The 21,970-nt window shown below is 42.2% G+C and overlaps 1 protein-coding gene across 1 annotated transcript in view; it reads right to left on the minus strand.

Moving 5' to 3' along the window:
- Positions 1-21,970, minus strand: part of PKHD1 (PKHD1 ciliary IPT domain containing fibrocystin/polyductin) — a 238,581-nt gene that overhangs the window by 173,148 nt on the left and 43,463 nt on the right. The window contains exons 33-34 of the mRNA XM_064707121.1: positions 14,559-14,742; positions 8,858-9,008 (exon numbers count right to left, since the gene is read on the minus strand). Of these exons, the coding sequence (XP_064563191.1) occupies positions 8,858-9,008; positions 14,559-14,742 (335 nt within the window). The remainder of the gene's footprint in view (positions 1-8,857; positions 9,009-14,558; positions 14,743-21,970) is intronic.

Below are 21,970 nucleotides of genomic sequence, written 5' to 3' on the forward strand. Positions count from 1 at the left end.
AAGCTTCCCTAAGAACCTGTGCCAGGGTCTCCTCACCCTCACAGAGAAGGATTTCTCCCAAATATCTTACCTAAATCTACCACAGAATTATCTGTGCTGCCTTCCTGGGTTTACTGGTGAGCTCAGGGAAAAATTCCCTTCAACACTGAAAACAAAAATTGCATCTTCTACTCACCAAACACAGGTGAAGGAAGGAGGAAAAACTGCAAATAAAGGTGAATTTGAGAATGAAAGAGCAAGAGAGTGTGTGTGAAAGAGGGAGCACTGTGACCCCTGAGTGGGTGAGGCTGAGCCTGACCCTTGATCAGAATCCCAGACCCAGAGAAGATGTGTGAAAGCAGGAAAATAAACCAATAAGCAAAACAGCAATCTCTTTCTTCAATTTTATTCGAGGAAGTTCAAATTTACCCAGCTCCTCACAAACTGTCTTTGGCTAAAATCACCACTAACGAGCTCTGACATTTGAAATTTAACTGAATATGAGCTAACAGCTCCCAGCCCTCCACCACCCAGGGAGCTGACCAGGAATATTTTGTTTAAGTCATAGACAGGGGCTAAACTGAGCTTTATTGAGAAGACCCAGCATAAGTGTTTATAGCACCCACTTCACCTGATGCTCCCCTGCCCTGGCAGTCTGCTTTTCTTCACGAGGACCACAGAGCTCCCAGGCCCCTCCTCTCCTTCCCAGCTCAATTATTTGCTGATTTTTAGGAGGTGCCCTCGCAATCCCTTAATGAAATCCTTTGCTCTGCAGCAATTCACCAGGACAGATTGGACACGAGGGGCTTCCACTTAGGGAGCTGCCAATCAGGGGGTGGTACCCAGCATTTAGTGAGCAGTTGTCAAGCCAGTCTATCACCCGGCTATTAGAGGCTCATCACGAAAACAGCTTGCTTTTACCAGCAACTACAGCAAATTAACCCTTTCCGTAGAGACAGGGGGAAGCCTGGAGTATATTCATCATGGCAAAGAGCTCTGGGTTTCCCTCCTGCTACAGCAATTTTTTTAAGTTACTAATAAATGCTCTCTGAACTGAAATCTCCCTACTTTAAATTTGCTTTTTCCTCTAGCTGTACACATTTTTAGTCTATGCTAAATGTAGTGATAGCACCAACAGTAACAAAACCAGGAAAAAAACTTTTAAAAACCCTGAACAAAAAAATACTATTTGTCCTTTCTCTATTCCTCACTCAAAACTCTGTGCACAGAAGAAATCATGATGCAAGATGATTTTATCTCCATCACTACCAGTGGTTTGCTAAAAGATCAAATTTTCAGGCTTTTGTTATTCTCAGGATTGATTTTTTTTTTCAAAGTAAATAATAACTGTGTTCCCTTCCCACACACTTTATCCAAGGTTTCTTCTCACTTCTTGTGGATGGGGTGGGACCCCTGATCTGGCCCTCATGGGCAGAGGACAGACCAGGCACCAGACTCAGAACTTTAGAGCTACATCCAAGGCCCAATCACATCAAGAATCCCTTCAATGATCCCACTCTGGCCAAGATTATGCCACTGAAATCTCCCAAAATTCAGTAGAGGGTCCCAAAGTCCTTGCTGGGTGCTGAGCCAGACCCCAGGAATATTTGGGAAGGGGTTGTAGGTCAGCCAATGGCTCTGGTACACAGAAAACACCGTGTGGAGCATCCAGGCCTCAGTGCTGCTCTGGGTGGGACTGGGAAGGGGACACAGAGGGTGACAGAATCCTCTGTTGGTGACACAAGGGGCTGAAAGGCCTCATCCTTATCCCACATCACACCACACAAAGGACAAGACTGTGGAAGAGGTTTTACAGTGACTTCTGTGAGCCAGAGAGAAGTTTGATGAGAGGATCCATGTTTACCCCTGAAAATTTTCTACCAAGGTTGTTGACATAGAAACCAAGAAAGAAAGAAGGATAAAGAAGAGAAAACTGCAACTGCCTATTCCAATGAGCACTTTGTCTTTCATGATCAATGAGTAAAGTGAAAACTTATGAGTTTTGTAAGAATGTATAAAAAGCATGCATGTTATAATAAAATCAGTTTGAAGCCTTCTGAAAATGGAGTGTACTGCTTTGTATTGTCTCCTTCTCAACTACAACACAAGACCTTGAGGTATGTTAAGCCATGCTCCAATGCAGAACAAGCCTGGCCTAGATGTGTTTCTAGGTTGCTCAACATTTTTCCCATTAAATTCAGGATGAGCAGCTGGAGAAGGCACGAGGCTTCCTCCAATTTCACCCAAAGCCCAAGGCTGGAGACCCCAACACAGCCCCAGGCATCCAAAATTCCCATTCCCTTTCCCCAAGGAGACAAAGCCAGCTTGAACAGGGCTTTGAGACACCCAGTCTGGTGGAACGATCTACATCTTTAAGGACCTTTCCAACCCAAACCATTCTGTGAGACCAAATCCAAGACCAAGCCATGGTTCCAAACACAGACAATCCTTCCCCCTCCAAAATACTGAATTGCTGAAGGAGTCAATTAGAGTTTTTTTGTCATAATTAAATAGAAAAGTGGCAGCAACACTCTGTGCAAGCACCTGGGAGCAAGAGGAGAGGACACACGGCCACAGTCACTCAGGAGCTTCCCCACACTCTCCTGACCTGTATTGGAGCCTTCCTTTTGTACAGGAAGGGAAAGATTTGCTCTCTGTTCCCTGGAGAAGCTCTTCCAAAATGGTACTTTTCACTCCAAATCTGCTTCTATTAAAGCTTGGGAGCAGGGATAAATGGAAGTGGGAAAAGGAAAACAGCTTTCATTAAACTATGAGGTGTTCAGTTCTGATTTCACACAGATTTGTTTAAATGCATATGGAAAAGCTTTGAGGTGCTTGGGATTACAGGGACTGGTGTCCAATCCTGGGCAATCCTGGGAATTATGGAATTCCACCCTAGGATATCCTGGGGATAGGTTCCAATGCACCTCTCAGTGCAGCTCTGTGAGTGGTGAGGAGAAGAATGTTCCCTGGAAAGACTCAGAGACATTAGAAAGATGGTGGGATTGAAAATAAAAAGAAGAGGCTTTTCACAATGTGGGGAACAAAAAAAAAAGAAAGCTCATTTTTCATCTGACAGCAGGAGAGGAAACAGTTAAACCTCAAATCGGGAAGCAAAATGTTAAGGGAAAATAAAACCACACCACAAGCCCAACTCCTAAATTTCCCATTGCAGCCCAAGGCTGAACCCATTAAAAAAAAATAAAAAAAAAAAGAAACTAAGAAAGAATAAAAAAAACAGGAAAAAAAAACAAAAAAACAAAGAGAAGCAATTTTGCTATCCTTTCCTAGGAGCCCCTTTTTCCTATTATTTATTTATTTATTTACCTCCCCTTCCAGAGCAAGGCCCTTATTTTCTCATTTAGTCCAACAGAGATTGTCCTCCTGGAATGACCTTTATTTTTTTTTTTCTTTCTCTCTCTCCTCCTTTCCTTCTTCCTCCCCCCTCCTCCCTGCTGCCTCCAGGCCATTGCCCTCATGCCAGTAACTAGATAACACACTCTATCAGAGATTTTTTAAAAAATCATTGCAAAGTCACTGGGGCTGATAGTGGCATCAATCCTTGCCTGACACGGGCTCGGGTCAACCATTTATCTCTTCACATTGCCTGTGGTTACTGGGGAGCCCATCTTGGTTCTCTACAACTTAACAACATTGCAGATGGTACCTCTCTACTCCAGCAGCCTCCACACCCCAAGACTGGTTTTGTGGCTTGATTTTTATTAGCTTTTTTGGGTTTTTATTGTTGTTTTTTTATTTTAATGGACTGTTCCACTTCTTTTCTGTGAGGGTCTGGTGGGTTTTATTGCACTCCTCACCTCTGTCTGAAAATAATACTGTGACCAAGATATCAAATAATACTGTGACCAAGATATCAAGTTAAGAAAACATGGATTTTGGAGATGCAAGGGTGGGCTTGCTGGGCTGTTAAAAGTAGATATTTATGAAAATATACACAAAATATTGTAAAAGAGTTTAAACTAGTCCTACTTCTGATATCCCATCCTGTGTGACATGGCTATTTTTGGCTGGTTGCAAAGGACCCAAGAACTCTACTCACAGCCTGAGACAACATAAAGTCAGGTTCTATCAGGATACTTGCTAATAAATCCAATTAAGCTATTCCCAAACCTCAGCAAGTTGTGATCCCCATGGCAAGATGAAGTGTTCTGGGTTTGTACTCTCTAAATAGATACACAGGAATTAAATATCTATTGCACCACAGCTCATCTTCAAGGGGAGAAGAGAATAAAACAGAACAGCTGTTTTATTAGCCCACTCCAAATAAATTCCATATCAAACTGGAATCTGCTCTGTTCCTTCCCCATTCCTGGCAGTGTTCAAGGCCAGGCTGGATGGGGCTTGGAGCAATCTGGTTTAGTGGAAGATGTCTCTGCCCATGGGGAATTGGGACTAGATGATCTTTTTGAGATCCTTTCCAACCCAAACCTTTCTGTGACTCTAAGATCCCTGCCCTGCCTTACCACCCTCAGCCTGCTGCAGTGGCTTTCCTCATGGACTGCCAAGTATGAGCCCTTCACCCCCAAAAATGCACCCATCAGACATCCACACAACATGAGGACAGCTCTGAAATGAGAGGAAAAGAGAAGAGACACTTCCCATCACTTGTGACCCTCACAGATGGAGAACATGCCCAAGAACTGCATCAGTCCTTCTGTGAGTAACAATTCTTTATGCCCAGAGTGCCCTGGGCTGCAGAGATCCTTCCATGCCCCCTGAAAGCTGCCTGGGTTTTGCCACCTTTGTAAATTACCAAATATCTCCACCAGCCAAAACCATTTCATTGCTTCCCTCACCTCCAAATACTTTGGCATCATAAGAGATGGTAAGTAGGGGGAAAAAGGCTAAAAAAAGAAGGAAATGAATGATTCTAAGATCTGCAGAGGAATCCAAGAGATTTGAAGATCTAGTCCTGATTATGTTAAGAGGAAGCTGAACAGAAAGGATTTTTGAGGTGGCTGTATATATCTCAGACACAGCCATTGTGGGGGTTTATATTTTTTTCTTTCATGAGAAATGAACAAAACAATTATCCCTGTATCATTCACCAGGCTAAGAATTCACAGATCCTCAATACTCTAAGGCCTTGAATCTCAAGACCTGTTTAAAACAAACTCAAAGCAGCACAGCACACCCAGGCAGAGCCATAATCCAGGATGGCATTTTTATCTGGCAAGTTATTTTTTATTAACCCCCTACCCCTCAACAGGGATCCCTTGAGGGCTGGGTTGCAGGGAATTCACTGGGATACCAGCTCAGCTTCCCTAGGGCTGACTAAATACGTGGAATCATCGGCCCTCTGCCAAATATTCCATCAGCCATGTGGGCCAGCAGAGGAGGGGGAGTGGGAGCAGGGAAGAGCTGCTCCAGCAGCATGTTTGCATCATGATTAGGTCTGGTCCAGCGATCTGGAATAATAATGGGAAGTCTCACTAAGCATAATGGGTTCAGAGCCATCCCAGCCTGGTCAAACCCTCCCATGAGCATCCTCTCCTTGTGTTTTTTGGGGTGTTTTGCACATCTCATCAGTGTCACCAGAGCTGCCGTCTCATTATGCAGCCAAGGTGGAAGTGGACAGGTACTGAGTGAGCATTAGAACTTTTCTTTTCCCTTTTATTATTTAATTCATGCCTTCCCATTATCCAGTGCATTCTTGAAGCTGTGAACTAATTAAGTCCTGTGGGATATACAATCAGTGCTGGGTGGTTTTTTTTTTGCCCTCCCTCTCTTTTCAGTAGGCTAAATTGCATTATATACTGAAATAAAAATAATTGTGCAACTCTTCTTAGATAATAACAGAGCAAGTTACAAACACTAATGATGCTGAATGCAACAGTGGGGCAGAGGCCTGCTGCTTATTTCTTGTGACCTAATTAAATCATACAGGGCAAAACACTTCAAACACAAAGTGAGGCAAGAGCTTAAACCAGTTTCTAATGAAAATCATAAAAATTATTCTCAGGGGTGGTGGCGGGACACAGACCAGACATCCGGAAAAATCCAAATTGAACTGAAATTTCTGAAGTCTGCCATAAAAATCACAGATATCCAGGTAGCATGTTTAAACCTCATGAAATTCTGGGAGTCCTCTAGATTCAGATCTGAGCCCATCCCTGGCTGTAACCATGCACCTGATGCTCCTGGAGGTCTTTTCCAACATTTAGAATTCTACGATTCATGCAAGCAACAGCTCAGAGACCAGAGTTGAAACGACAAAAACTGAGTGATGGATTTTGCAGCACCTACCAAAAAATGCAGTTGTTTCAATAATACAACTGATGAAAAAATATCATAAAAACTGTGTCATAGAATAATGGGCATATCCTGAGTTTCAAAAAACCCACAAAGATCATCAAGGCCAGCTCCTGGTTCTGCAGAGAACAGCCCTAAGACCCCTAACCGGTACCTAACAATGTTGTCTAAATGTTGCTTGAACTTTGGCAGGTTTGGTGTTGTTACTATTTGTAGCTCTCAGGCTCAAGTTCCCAGAACCAATATTTTACATTTTTATTTATTTGTTTCTTTATTTATTTATTATTTATTATTTTGTGCTCTCAACCAAGGCTGTTCTCTCTTGTTGCCAGTGCCCATCCATTCCATGTCATCAGCCTCTGTCAGCCTTTCTACATTTTCACTTCCAATGCCATCCTGGAGCTAATCCTGCTCTACCATCATCATCAAATCACCTCTGAACAACCCTCCCACAGCACCCAAGAACTGGGCTGGGTTCTTGGACTGCCTGGGCACTCTTCAGCTGGCAGCAGAGGAGTCAGAAAACAAACCACTGAGCAGTGTAGCTGTGCTGAGAACAGCATCAGGCCCCTTTTTTATGGAATGTTTTGAGATCCTTGCATGAGCATGCAAGAGAAGTGCCAGATGTTGTTATAAAGAGATGCAGCCCCATTACTTGTACACAGAGTTGTGCTGCCTGCTAATAGCACCATTATCCTAAGGCACGTGGTGCTATTAATGCATTTCAGTGCTTAGTGCTGAACCTGGGGACCATTTTTTCCACTGGAAAGGTAAGGCCAGTTCACATGACATGATTTAAACCTCCACAGTGAAGCATGCATGCGCTGCACCAGCTCGTAAATCTTAACGGGATGCTGTCAGCCAGAAAGGGACCAAAATTGAAGCCATTTATCTGAACTCCCCACCCATCCACCTCTGCTCACCCAAGCCAGTTTTGGGAAGAGGGATAAAATGATTCTGAATGCCCACTGGGTTCATTAAGCAGCAGCAAATCCCAGATCTAAAGTGCTGCTGTTTTCATCCTGCTCCGAATGAATTTGTTCATTCTGGACACTTAGGACTTCTTTGGTTTTCCCTACTCTGAGCAGAAAAAAAACACAGCAGGAGCAAACCTCAAAGCTTCTTCCTCTTCTTGCTCCCACCTGAGTCACAGGACAAGCTGTCATCCTGCCATTAGTGAGGCTGCAGGAGCTGTGACACAGCCCAGATCACAGACAGCAGAGGGGAACATCCCTGTGTGCTGCAGCCCAGGCTCTGGGGCTCTAGAGATACCCTTATCCCATCTGGGAGGGAAAACAGGAATGTAAGGAGGAGTTACCACTTGATCTTTTATTTGCCTGGGCACTTCACTCCTGCAGTCACCAACCAGCAATTTTTGAGGGCTGTATTTCTCCTTAGCTGGGCATGTTTTAGGTACCATTACTAATAAGGCTGATGAGCAAATGAACCTTAATAGGTAACATTCTACATCTGACATTCCTTCACAAACCAAGGAGAGGCTTAACAGAAGCAAGGAATTGTAATTTAGGATACTCCATTCCAATAGAAATATTCATGTTATGTATATTTCCAAGTATTCAGAGACTCCCAAATAGATCAGATATATAAAACTAAATACAGAATTCAACACTAGAAATGCACGAAAATTACTCTGCCAGGACAATGCAGCTACTTTTTGAGATGGCAAGTTAAAGTCCTTAAACAAAGGATATCCCTTTGCAGATAGAGTTTAAAATTACTGTGGTAGCTTTAACATTGATGCTAAGCAAATGAACTTCATTTTCCTAAACTCTGCTAAAAGACTGCTTGAAAAGTTTATTTAATTTTATTTTTTTACTAAGTCAGGTGTGTAACTATCCCCACTCACACATTCCTGTATTCAGGAGATCTCCACCACATCTCAGGAGCTGCTCCTTTAGGAAAGGAGAATGAAGAAGGGATGATTGGTGTTCAAAAATACCCAACCCCTCTAAATGTCTTCTTTTAGGTGGCTAAACAAGCCCTCTGCAAAACTGTGAGGATTCTCACAGGACATTTCAGGTTAGCAATGACATTTTTACCTATCAAGTCTTAAAATTTATTCTGGTTCAGGATTATAGCTTTTTAGTCATGAACTCTTGGCATGTATCTTCTTTTCTTGCAATACCCACAGACAGCATTGGGAACACTGTCCCATTTCCCTTCAGCTACTGAAAAGCAGCAAAAATCAAATATAACCAAGGCTGCACTGAATGCTAAGTCTCTGCCAGAGAGCTGAAACTGTACCTCATGGCTAAAATTTCTGCTCAACAGAAAATAACACTTTTATAAGAAAATTGAATTTATATTAAAAAAAAGGGAGAGAGTGTTAAAAAATACATAGATTGCTCAGAAAATAAGGTAAAGCTCATTTATGTCTCATAAAATACATGATTAGCCATAGTTAACCATTAATTCAGCTGTGCTGCATTAGAACTGCTATTCAAAGTTGGAAAGCATTTAATATTATATATTGCTGCTGCTCAGCCTAAATTGTTTTTTTTCTTGCCCCCCTTTAAATGTACACAATATTACAAATTTAATTTTAAGCTGTTTGAATCAGTCTGTAAAAAAGATTTGATTATACCTGAGTGTTCTGGCCCCAGTTTTTCCATATCTCAGTAATCTTGGCAGTAATTGGCTGATTAGCTCCCTCACACTCCATCTCTGCCTCAGTTTCCATGGTAATGTTACAGGAGCTATTATAGATGAGAACTTCATCTCTTTCCACTTTAGGGCTGAAACGAGAAGGGAGGTTAAATGGGGTGTCATCAATCTTAATGAAATGCAATTATTTTTACTCTTATTAATCATTGAAAGCCATTAGCTTGTGGCAACTCCTGGCCACCATTTGTCAAACTTTGCAAATTTCGGTAATTTTGTTTCCATTCTTTTATTGTTTATTTGTTTTTCCCCCCTTTATCTGCACACACTCAGGATGAAAACACATGCAGTAAATATCTCTCAGTGATGCTTTTCTCCTTCCCCAAACCATCACAAACAGGAACAAATGCCAGTCTAGGACCAAGGCAGGCAGATAAGCGCAGACAACAGGGAAGGAATCAGCAGTGTTGGGAGCAAAGATGGACTCCTACAAGGAGTAGGGTTGGTTTGTGTCTCCCCCCTCCCCATCTTACTCACACTTAGCAATGGGGAATGAATAACTTGCAACTCCCCTAGGGCAAGGGGAGAAATTGGAAAAACCACACAACTGGCTAACTGGTCCCTAATTCCAACTGTGAAAAAATGAGCTCATTTAGGGGTTCCAATTCCTGCTACCCAGCTGATTGCAATGATGCTTTGTTGCTAACATTGGAACATTAACTTAGTAAATTAATTAAACTTACTTAACAGCCCAGACTAAGGAGATTCGATATATGTGCCAGTTATACCAACAGACATTTGCTCTAAAGCCTCCCCTTGCACAGGGGGAAGAAGAAATAGAAAACATGGTGGGAGAGAAACATTTTTTTCCCTTGGTTTTGCTGCTGACAATTGCTGATTTTGGTAGTGTTTCATTGTGGGGAGATATAGGATTCAACATATGGTTTAATGGTGAGCAAGTGTGGTCAGGGCTAATGGTTGGACTTGATGATCCCAGAGGTCTTTTCCAACCTAATTCTGTGACTCTTGACCATTGCTACTTGTTCTTCTCCTCCCCAGCCCATCATCAGATTCACACAGGCAAGATGTACGAAGGTGAGGAGAAAGGAGAGGAGTTACAGCAACACAACAACTAGCAAAACAGAAATTACACAGCTTTTCTGAACAGCTAAGAAAGGGCAGAGTTCACAGCATGATTTACTCAATAAAACAGAGGATCAGATAGGCAGGATCAGGATTTTAAGAGGCCTTCAGGTTCCTGAAAATCCCATATAACAAGATTTTAACAGGTAAAATGTCTCTGGGATCAGAACCACATAATGGTTTAAACTGGAAGGATTTTAAAGACCATCCAGTTCCATCCCCCTACAATGGACAGGGACAGCTTCCACCTCCCACCTCCCACATGGCCTGGCCTTGGACACTTCCAGGGATCCAGGGGCAGCCACAGCTTCTCTGGGCACTCTGTGCCAGGGCCTCATCACCCTCACACAGAACAATTCCTTCCTAATAACTCTCAAAAATCTGCCTTCTGTCAGTCTGAAGCCATTCACCTGTCGCTCCAAGCCCTTGTCCAAAGTCCCTCTCTAAATCTCATGGAATCCCTTCAGGTATTGAAAGGTGTTCCACGTTCTCCCTGAAGCTTCCTCTTCTCCAGGCTGAGCAATCCAAGTTTTCCCAGCCTTTCCTCACAGCAGAGCTGCTCCATCCCTCTGATCATCATCCTGCGTCCTCTGGACCCACCCCAACATCTCCAAATCCTTCCTGTGCTGGGGACCCCAAAGCTGGACCCTGTCCCAGGTGGGGTCTCATGAGAGAGGAGTAGAGGGGCTGAAGCACCTCCTTTGCCCAAAGCTCTCCCAAAATTGACCCATTTTGAAAGCCAGGACTCAAAGCTTTGTTGGGAGGGTGATGATCAGAGTGGTTTGATGAGCCTGAGGATTTAAAACTTCCCTGCTGGATGCAGCAGCTCCCTCTGCAAACAAAGCCCTGCTCTGACCTGCATTTAGAAAAACCTGTTTGTTTCGGTGCCCTTATTCAGGGTTACAGTGGTAAAGGAATCAACCACATTAGAAACCACAACAATACTAAAAAATAGGGGGGAAAAAAGCCTTTGCAAGTTGCTGAACTCTTTTAACAGCAAATTTTTATTTTTTATATTTAAATAAATGTTTCCCTCTGCTGTATCAATAATCCAAAGCCAGCCTAGGGGAACTGTGCTTGTTTTTCATAGCAGCACTTTGAGAACTGATCTTGTCCTGTACAATAATTCAGTGGACTGGGCTGTCTTTCAAGACTTAAAGTACTTTTCAAAGCTCTAAGAAAAAACTGCATCTTTTAAATACTCAACCGTTTTAAAGGCAGAAGTGGGTGGTGGTCAGCTGCATGCAGGGCATGGACACAATTTCCCAAACATTCAAATCAATACAAGGACCTTTGAGGGATTTTCACGAGTTGGTTTTTTTTGCAAAAAGTAAATATACTTTGCTTGTAAGAGCCAGTTCCTTTCTGTCCTCATGCAAGCACATTCTGAAACACTCTTAACCAATTGCAATGTCTAAAGAAAATGCAAGCGAAGGAGCGAATTATTAAATGGAATTCAGGAATCTACCTTGATACAAGTGTTGCTAATGGCAAAACTTACAACTCTTTTAAGGAATATGCTTTTGCTATCATAAGCAGATAAAGGATGGGCTGTGGTACAGACTACATATAGAAATTATTATTTAAACCACTGAAAAACATTGTCCAGGTGGCTGCCCCAACCCTGGAAGTGTCCAAGGCCAGGCTGGATGGGACTTGGAGCAACATGGGATAGTGGAAGGTGTCTCTGCACAAGGCAGGGATGGAATGAGATGAGATTTAAGGTCCTTTCAAATCAAAACCATTCTGTGATTCTATACAATTAATAAGAAAAACAGGAAAGATTCAATGTGCACTTAAGCCAGGAATTACTTTAGTAGCTTTGTCCCCATTCTGGGACAAATGTCTTAACCTTGAGCATTTGCACAAAACTAAAATTCATATATATTTTTATTATTATTATTTACTAATATTAATTAAGGCAATCAATCTGTACTCTTTCAGAAATCCTCAAAATAGTTCTTTTCTGGTGGAAACACTTAAATTTTCTACAACTTTCCTGCAAATTCCATTCATACTTTCAAATTAAATAATTTTCTGAACTGAAATTTGGAAAACAATTTTCAGAAGTTCTGAAATAAGTTAATTTGTACTATTCAAACCTCTTAATTTTTTCCTTCTATTTTTTCTGAGATTGCTCAAATCAGGAAACTTTTTTGAAAAAAAAGAACTTTGCCCTTTCTTCCCTTTAGCAAGAAATAAACTTCCCTTTAATTTAGAAATAAACTCACTAGAAAAAAATATCAGCCCAAGTTTTATTATTCAACTAAAATATAAGCATGAGGACAATGGGGTGAAAAGTTAAGACAATAAGAAACACATTGAAGAAGTGGGGAAAATGGAAAAATAGTAGGTAAAAAAAGTTGATTGATTTGATTCAAAGAAATCCCTTTGATCCGGGAAATATCTCTCTGATAGGATTCCCAGGAGGAATAATAAACCCTGTCTCTGGAGAATTCACAGTTAAATTGGACTAAAAACCACAGTGAAAATAATAAGCAAACAGTCAGTAAAAGGACTTTGTGACTTTCTGCACAATGGTAGCCGCAACCAAGAAAGGAGCAAGAAAGAAAAGTAATCTGATGATGATGATGATGATGATGATGATAGTAGTAGTAGTAGGAGGAGGAGGAGTAGTAGTAGTATCATTGAAGATGCATTTTTTTAATCAGTGAAGAGTAGAGCACAATTTTGATATCCAGGGAAAAAGAAGCAAAAAAACCCCACACATGGGGTTGTCCTGTCCCTCTCAAGTTTGTTGGTTTTTTGGATTGGGCTTACACTGATGTGAGGAAAAGCAAAGCAAAGTTCAACCAGACAAGGGAAGGCTCCTGGAGTTTCTTGATTTGAAATAAGTCATCCTGGGAGCAGTAGAACTGATTAAATTAGTTCAATTTCACTTTTTTCTCCCCCCCTTCTCATTCTCCTTACTTTTGTCTTCTTCAAAAGATCTGTTCTCTCCATTTCCTGGGATGTTACAGGATATTACCAATGCAAAGTGTGGCTTTGGACATTGGCCAGTTGTACAGATCAGGGCAGAATTCTGCCCTCTGTCTCCTCAGCAGGAAAATAATTTCTTTCTGCCTAACACTGATTTTCTCAAAACTTGGAAGAATTTTCTTAAAAAGTCCAGGCTAGATCAAATTTAAAAAACTGGTGAGGAAGAAGTGACTGACCCACAGAGAGGTGTCACAACTGTGTAAACATTTTTTTTAATTAATTTTAGTTGGAAACTTCTATTTTTATATTTTCAAACAAGTTTTAAAAATTGTGGAATTCATGTCTTGCTGTCTTTGCACAGTAAATGCCAGTTGGGTTTTTTTTTTCCCCTCAATTCAGGTTATCCAAAGCTCCCTCTGGTGAATCAACACCAAGTATGATGCAAGGACCAAGTCAGGATGAGGATCAAATCTCTGTGACTTCACTGAAATACCTGGACTGTGGCAAGATGCAGCAGCCAGAATTTGTTCATCACATACAGCAAGTGCATTACAATTCTGTTCTAATTCTGTATTTACTAAATAACTTCTGGAAAGTTTTGTTCAGCTTGTTCCAGTATCTAAAGGGGAGTTACAAGAAGCCTGGAGAGGAACTTTTCACAAGGGTGTGGAGTGATAGTACAAGGGGGAGTGGCTTCAAATTGAAGGAGGGGAGATTTAGATTAGAGATTAGGAAGAAATTCCACCCTGTGAGGGAGGTGAGGCCCTGGCACAAGGTGCCCAGAGAAGCTGTGGCTGCCCCTGGATACCTGGAAGTGTTTAAGGTTAGGTTGGATGGGCTTGGAGCAACCTGGGATAGTGGAAGGTGTCCCTGCCCATGGGTTTGGAACAAGATAACCTTTAAGGTCCCTTCCAAACCAAATCTTTAATCATTCACCTGTTTATTCCTTAACTCAGACATCCCACTTATCCCTAGAACTGCGCAGCAGGAATAAATCCTCACTGCTCCATCAAAGGTAGCAGTTCCAAGTTAAATTCCTGGACAGCTTGGCCTTGGATTTGCAAAGCATAACCACCGTTGCACATCCTGCTGAATTTACTCCTTGACTTTTTACTCATGAAAATGCTGGGAGAAAGGCAGAGGGGAGGAAAAAAGAAGGAAAAAAAAAAACAGAAAGAAAAAAAAAAAGGGAAAACAACAGAAAAAAGAAGACTTCTGCTTTTCATAATGCCTAATCTTTTTTCCCATTGGCATCCACCAGATGTTGCTTTGGATCAGAAGATAAATATTAAAACCTAAGAAGGAACAAAGCAGGCTGTTTACGAGATGGATTTTCTGATGTCTCTCAAACACTTTAAAAAGGCAGGAGGGAAGGAGGGGGGGCTGGAGAAGCTTTGATAGGCACAGGGAATGAATTCCACTACCCAGCAGAGCTCTCTAGTGGTCTCAAGGCTAAACAGCTCTGTTGGCATCAATGTGAGAACTAAGAATTTGTTCCTTCAGTCCATCATTTGGAACAACTCTGCAAAAGGTGGAAAACCATGGGGGGGATGTATTTTGTGGGTGGATCCACTGGGCTGATGGAGAGACACAGCACTAACCTGGCAAGGAGTCCAGCAAAATGTCCTTGGGGTGGGGTGTCCCCACAGATGTAGAAGTAGGACACAGATCCTCTCTGCCGGGAGGTGCCCACCAGGACTTGGATGTCACACTCAATGAAGGTGGCTCTGTCCTCTTGGCAGCTGGCAGAAGAATGTGTCAGACCACAGAGAATGGCCAGAGAGGCTGCAAGACAGGAGAGGGAAAAATAACACAAAGCAGCCCAAACGCCACTGACACTGAGCACATTTTAACTGCTGATAGGTGTCATTGCAGGAGGTGTGCCTGCCCACAGAACTAAAGTGACTTTAATGTCCTTTCCAACCCAAACCATTCCAGGATCCTTTGGCTCCTGATGTGCACCCATTCCAACCCAAACCATTCCATGATCCTTTGGCTCCTGATGTGCACCCAGCCTCTCTTTAGCTGCATCCTTTTTGAGGATTATTAAGTCTCCATGCAGCTCCTTCAGTCCCCTTTGCCTTGTGTGAGCACAATGTAATCTCCTTTGTGCCCTGAGCACCAGGATGGTCCTTGGGATCAAAGTGCTCTGTCCAGGAGATGACATAAAGGATTAAATACAAGCATGGACATTTCTTCTGGGAGAGCTAGAACATGGTTTACAGTTCAGTACAGAATGTGGCACAAAACTTTTACCAAGAAGATATATGGTAAGACAACTTAACATATATCACAAGTTTGAAACCCAGAAACAGTTTTTGAGGAAACTTTGACACAGCTTGGAGGGCTCCTGGGGAACAGGTGGGAACTGGGATCTCCCACCTTGCTTTACAGCTGAGTGTGACTTGAGATGTGGTCCGAGTCTGCCTCCATGGATGAGGTAAAAATTGCAATGGGAGCAGCTGTTTTGAGGTTTATTTAAAGAACAAGTGGCGTGAACATCTGGAAGAATTTTTTTTTCATGGAAAGGGGTAATCAACACTGGAATGCAATGCCCTGGGAGGTGGTGGAGTCCCCATCCTTGGGAGGTGTCCAAGGAAGGTCTGGATGTGGCACTCAGTGCTCTGGGCTGGGTGACAAGGTGGGGATCAGTCACAGGTTGGACTGAATGATCTTGGAGGTTTTTTCCCAACCTAAGTGATTCAGTGTGATAAAAATTAGATTTTCTTGTTCTAAATCCAGACAAAAAATTGCTAGAAAAAAAGTATTATGAACTGTCACTTAAGTTCAGATTCAGTTGAAATGTTTGGGTTTAGAAATTTTAGACAGGAGTCTTTCAAGCATTAAGCCATGACAGACATTAAATCTGTTTCTCTCAAAGCCCTGACTTTTGGAGAATATTCATTAATCCTGAACTAACCAAATGGTTGTAATGAACTCCTGAAAAGGTCTGTGGACAGTATAACAGACTGCACTGAAGCATCCAAGAGTGTTCCTTAAGCATCAGAAATCCAATCAATGGGAATTTATCAAGAAAGGGTTTTTTCCTATTTGCTTTTGTAAGTTCCAATTTGTTGAAAAAGTGCCTTGTTTGCTGGGGAAGTGTTGTTGTTAATGCATGTCTTGTCTCCTAAGCAATACTAAAAAATGGGGGTTGAAAGTGTAAAGATATGAAAGTATTCTATTTCCGGTATTAAAATATTTAGCACATTTTGCTAAAGCTTACCATTTCATATGGGCTATTTCTGAAGAGTTTATAACTCTTTAATGTTTCAGGTATTTTTGAAATATTAAAACCTATCAGTTCATTTGCTCTGAACTTCAGAGACAGAGAGAGTTTACAATTCTTCTCTATTTTTCTTCTCTGGATTTAGAATAAGAAAAATAAATTTTGCAATATACTTAATCCTTTTCCTTCCCAAAATCCAGGGGAAATTTTCTTTCTTGGCATCCAAACAGACCCAAAAACAATCCCTGCCTTTAAGACCTACATCTAAGACAAGTAACAGGCAGAGAAGCCTAAAAGAATGACAGCAAGATTTTGCTTTTCTTGTCCAAAAATTCTATCTAGCGCTACTTCAGGTATTCCATGACTACAACAAAAGCCATATGTCTTTCCTGATGTTTCAAGGGCATCTTAAGCAGCATTAAATACCTGTGTTTTGATAAATAAATAGCATCCAAGAGAACTAAATTCTGCAAAGATCTTGCATTTGCAACAACCTGGAGTGGAACCAATTCATTACAGGAGGGCTTTGGTTTTCTTTCATAGTCTTGAAAAGAACATGGCAGAGTTTTCCTGTGTGGAAAACCACTTGAACTCTATTTTGGGACGAATGATGGAAATTACTCACAGAATGTCAGGACTGTTTTCCTCAAGATTTTGCTGCTGTCAGAGAACTTGCCTGGCTCACGAAGGTCACCAGAAGGTGTTTCCTGCACAGCCCTGAGAGCTCAGCACAAGAACAGTCTGGCACTTCTGAAACAACCCCAAAATGTGGAAATTGGGCATTTCTGCTGTGCTTCAGTGCCCTCATCACAAAGTTATCATGCCTGTAGGAACAGGAGGCCTTGCATCCTACCGATGGCTGAAATAATTCTTAACTCAAACCAGTCAAACAAAGATATTAATTTATAAAACCTAAGTTTTAGAATATGGCTACAAAGGATTGCAAAGAGATCAGAGGAAGCAAATTCCAAGTAAATCCTACTTCATCTGTACACCTCAGAATCAAACTTAGAATTGTTTTCTCTCTCTCTAGGTGAAAGGAGGGGAAAATCTCACCTCCCCACCCCACATCTCCTGTCCATCAAATGGAGATATCACTTTTACAGGTGATATTCTTTTCCCATTCCTTCTTTCCTTGGGGCTCTCCAAGATCCTCCTGTTTCCCTCCTCTCAGAGGTTTCAATGTCTTTATTCATTTAGGAGGAAGACTTGGCCTTTCCCTTCCCATTCCTCCAACCATGAAACACAAATAGCCCTTGGTATTGTTGGTGCCATTATCTCCTACCAACCAGCAGCAAAAAATATCAACTAAAGATTTCAACACACTTTTGGCACATCCTAAAAGGATGTTCTGCCTGTTCTGGGACACAATTCTTCTCCCTGCTTAATTGGTTAGTGTTCAAACCCCAGAATGAAGCTGCTTTAGGCTTTATACTCCCTATAAAGATCAAACCTGTAATCCCATTGCTGGGATGAATGCCCTCAGCTCATTACAGCTTCTCTTTTGAGATCAGACACTACGGCAGCCAAATCTCCGTGTGGTGGTGATGGCTTAGGGACTGGCTACCCCCAGCCCTGACTTTGAGGGATACTCTGGCTTAATCCAAGATCCTGGGATGCTCAGCACAAGGGCTTTGTTCTGGATCACTGTTTAATAACAACTGCTGGACTTGTGATGACACTCAAACCCACAGGAGGCTCCAAGGGCAGCTGGGGATTGATTGAAGAACTGCCCAAGGAGTCCCAGTGCCAAAACTCACATCCCTGGTTATCCACCACTCACAAAATGGATTGTGGAGCAGCAACATGGACTTAGCAGGGAAGACAAAGAATTAAAAAAAAAAAAAAAGTTAATAAAAGAGAAAGGAGAAAGAGACCTGTTGAGGTCATTGAGTCCAAACTTTGCCTGTGAAGAATTGCTCCCTGTGAGACATTCATTTCACAGAGACAGGTTTCAGAAGTCCCAAGAGGTGGCTTTTAAGCATCTACTCCACTGCCTGATAGATCTCACTGTCAGAACATTCCTGCCATGTAATTAATATGCTTTATTTCCTCCTCTTAACTTCATTTCTGGATTTGAAAGGTCGAAGGGACCATTTCGATCCTTTGGTTTGATCTCCACAACAACCACCAGAGGCTCTGGTTCTTCCTGAGGTCCCAACTGCCAAAACACCACAACAGAGGCTCTTCATATCTTCTGCATCTGCTCATACAAATCCCCAAATTTCTGGCTCTAGTCCCCACTGTCCTGGCTCAGTGCATCTCCTTGTTAGAACCAAAACTCATTTCTCTCTCTCTTCTTGCCCCATTTAAAGAGCTCCACCAAACCACATCCTTTTAAACCAGTCTCATTTCTAGCCTCTAATCTAAATCCTCCTCCCTAAACACGCACTTTTACCAGTGGAGTATGGTTAATGGCAGGTCCAGAACCCTTAAACAAAGATCCCAAAACTGTTACATCAAAACCCAAAAGTCAGACCTGTTATTCCAAGCATGCTGATGCAACCAGGAAAATCAGGCTCAGCTTTTGCCCTCATGCATCCTCTTATGAGTTTACCACCTTTGAAAGATGCCTTCCTTACTTTCGCCTTAATGTAAAACATAAATTCTCAGGGATTGGCTCACTGGAATAATTTTATATGGTATTTACCCTTAATATCACCTTAGAGGAATAATCAGATATTTTCTCACCTGTCTCAAGCTTCATGCCAGTTTTCTCATCTTTCACCGGAGCACAACTCAGTCTCCCACAAATATTACCCACATGTCCTGTAAATTTAACCTGAGCTGAACAGAATCTACAACTGCATTTTCACTCATGCAGTGGCAAAGAAGCAAGAACCAGAGAGGGGGACAGCTTTCATGAGCATAGAATAATTTTGTTTGGAAAAGCCCTCTAATATTGAGCCCAAACATTCTTCCAGCACTGCCAAACCCACCACTAAATCATGTCCCAAAGTGCCACATCTACATGGCTTTTGAGCCCTTCCAGGCATGGTGATGAAGCCAGCTATATCTTTACCTTTAAAGACTCATGGGTTAATTTGGACATTTTTCTTTTGGTTTTGTTTTTGCTTGAAGGCAGTGAGGCTTTCTTAATTTTATTTCATTTTGTTAATTTTTTTTAAGCTTTAAGGCTGAAAATCAAATTTTAGCTCTATTCTGAATTGATTTTTCTGCACCTTGCAAAAGACAACAGTTTTCATAAAATAGCCTGGTCCTGCATTCCCATTCCTTGTGGTCTGGGTTGGGAATATCTCAGTAACATTCCCAGCCCTTGCCAATGATCAAACTAAAACCTTGCTGCGACCCTGCTCAGAACCCATTCCTAAGGAAAGCCCCATGAGGAAGGCTTATGGATGGATCCTGCTGAGCCTGGCAATCCCTCATCTCTTAGAAAACTTCCTGCTCAAAGGGAAAGAAGGAAAGAAGTCACATTTCCTACCTGCAGAGCCTTGCCCTGTGGACTGGATCACATGAGAGAGCCACTTGGACCAGTTGGGGATGCCCACGTGGACATCTCTAATCTGGAGCAAGCCAGACACAACATGACCCAGCACTGAGAGCCAGGGCAGCCATTGCCACCTGACATCCCACAGTGCCAGAGGAGAGAGGGGGTTCTGCTTCACAGCCCTCGGTAACAGAAGAAATGCAGCTTAAACTCTTCACATCAGCCAGTTCAGTGAGCAGAGCAGGGAAAGGTCAGACAAATACCCACTACTGGGACACAACACTGAGGGGCTCTGGAGCACCACAGACCTCCCTTTCCCATTCCTTCACAGTCCTGGAGTCTCTTTGCCACCTCTCCCATGTGGACGAGGCAGTGCAAGAAAGGTCTGAGCGCTGGATGCGCCAGCACCAAGTGGCAAAATTCCCCAGGCAAAGAGCATGATGTAAACCATGAGGTGAGACTGGAGTTACTGCGCTTAAACCACACTAAACATGGTGAGGGGCAGGGTTAAAACCTTAAATATGTATTCTTAAAAAGTGCTTAAATATTAAGCATTACGTGGAAGAGTATCTGGAAAGCCTCTTGCTCTGTATACAGATTCACCCATGTCAGATATAGATATGCACAAGCTGAATACAAGTGTCTCAGGGAGTATAAAGAGCCTGACAAACACAGATTTGAGCAGCCTGCAGAAGGATTTTTAATTTTTTAAGACAATAAAAAAATAAATTTGTTTACAAATATTTAATTTAAAAATATTTTGCAGCTAGACTGGTGAAACTGGCATGGCTGCAAAACCCGGGGCAGGAGAGAGGGTGAGGCAAGTCTTCCTTTGCATTTCCTCTCCAGACACACAACCAGCGATCGGCGTTCCCTTGCTGACATCTAGTGACAGGAACAAGCATCGTGGTCCTGCCGGTAAGATTGCTTTTCTCAGGATTCCTCTGCCACCAACTACTCAGCGAGTTCTGAGCACAGTTTGGATCAATGTGATTAAATTTTAGTATGCTATTCTCCCTGCAATAACCAGGGTGCCCCGTTTTGGGCTTTATTTTTTTTCCAATGCTCTAGCACTGTGTCTTTTTCTATTTAAAATAACAAGCAGTTTTGTGGACTGTATCTGGGCCTTGTTTAAAACAAAGAAAACTGAGCTCTTTATGCCCTCTTGTTGTCTCTTTTTTAGTGCTTGTCATTGAGTTTTAAAGCTCCTTTTCTTTCTTCGTTCCATCTTTTTTTAGTATTCCTCATGGCACATTAGTATTCCTCTAATTCCTCATTGGAACTAGAGGACCTTTAAGGTTCCTTCAGCCAAAATCTTTCTGGGATTCTATGAAAGGAACTGTTCAAAATGACAGGAGTAAATTTAGAATTTGGGAATAAGTGAGGCTGAAGAGAACACCTGGAGACCTCTTGTCCCAGCCATTGCTCAAAAAGTTAAATTTCACATTAGGATGGCTTCTTGGCAAATAAGTTATTCAACTTCTATTTTGGGGGCTGGATATTCCACACACCTTTGAACAAACCCCTGTGAATTTACCCTGATGGACACTCTAACTTGCCACCTTTATTTCACATCCACAAAGAATAAGAGGTCCTGGATCTCTGTTCACTGGATACTGGATGTCTGGACAGCCTCAGAACAGCAAATATTTCTGCAGATCTCCACATGTTCTCCAACTTCAGAGCTGTGAGGGGCTAAAATGTTAAGCTTCTGAGTGTCAGAATTCCTGAATCACAGCACCATTTAGGTTGGAAAAGATCTCCAAGACAGCAGAGTCCAAGCTTTGATTGCTCCTCACCTTGTCAGCCAGCCCAGAGACTGAGTGGCACATCCAGTCATTCCTTGGACAGCTCCAGGGACGGGGACTCCACCAAGGAGTCAAGCACCAAGGTGAATATTCCATGTTTAGAATTTGAGGAGTGGTATATGGCTCAGAGGTGAGACTTAAAAGGCTTAAATTCTGCCTTTTGCAGATCTGAGAAGACTAATTCTGAGCCTTCAGTAGGAAAAGGAAGGAATGTATCTTGTCCCAGGAAATGCTCATTTTGAAGAGCTAGCTCCAAAATTTAGGCAGGGTTATTTCTCTCAAAGAGAGATGTGGAGATCATAATGTTTCTCTCCAGTTAAGGAAGATGCTGTGGTCATGATCCCATCCTCCTCTCAAGGAAGTCAAATCCTCATCTCCAGCTTCCCAAAGGTATGAACTGGCCATGGTCTGTCATTTGTTCACCCTTCCAGTCATCCACCTTTTTCCTTCTACACCTTTACCCCACTGAGGCCATCCCACCATGTAACCAAAACACAAAATGTGTGTGGCCACAGAATTAAAGAA

This window comes from Zonotrichia leucophrys, chromosome 3, assembly GCF_028769735.1.
Source record: "Zonotrichia leucophrys gambelii isolate GWCS_2022_RI chromosome 3, RI_Zleu_2.0, whole genome shotgun sequence".
NCBI classification, from domain to species: domain Eukaryota; kingdom Metazoa; phylum Chordata; class Aves; order Passeriformes; family Passerellidae; genus Zonotrichia; species Zonotrichia leucophrys.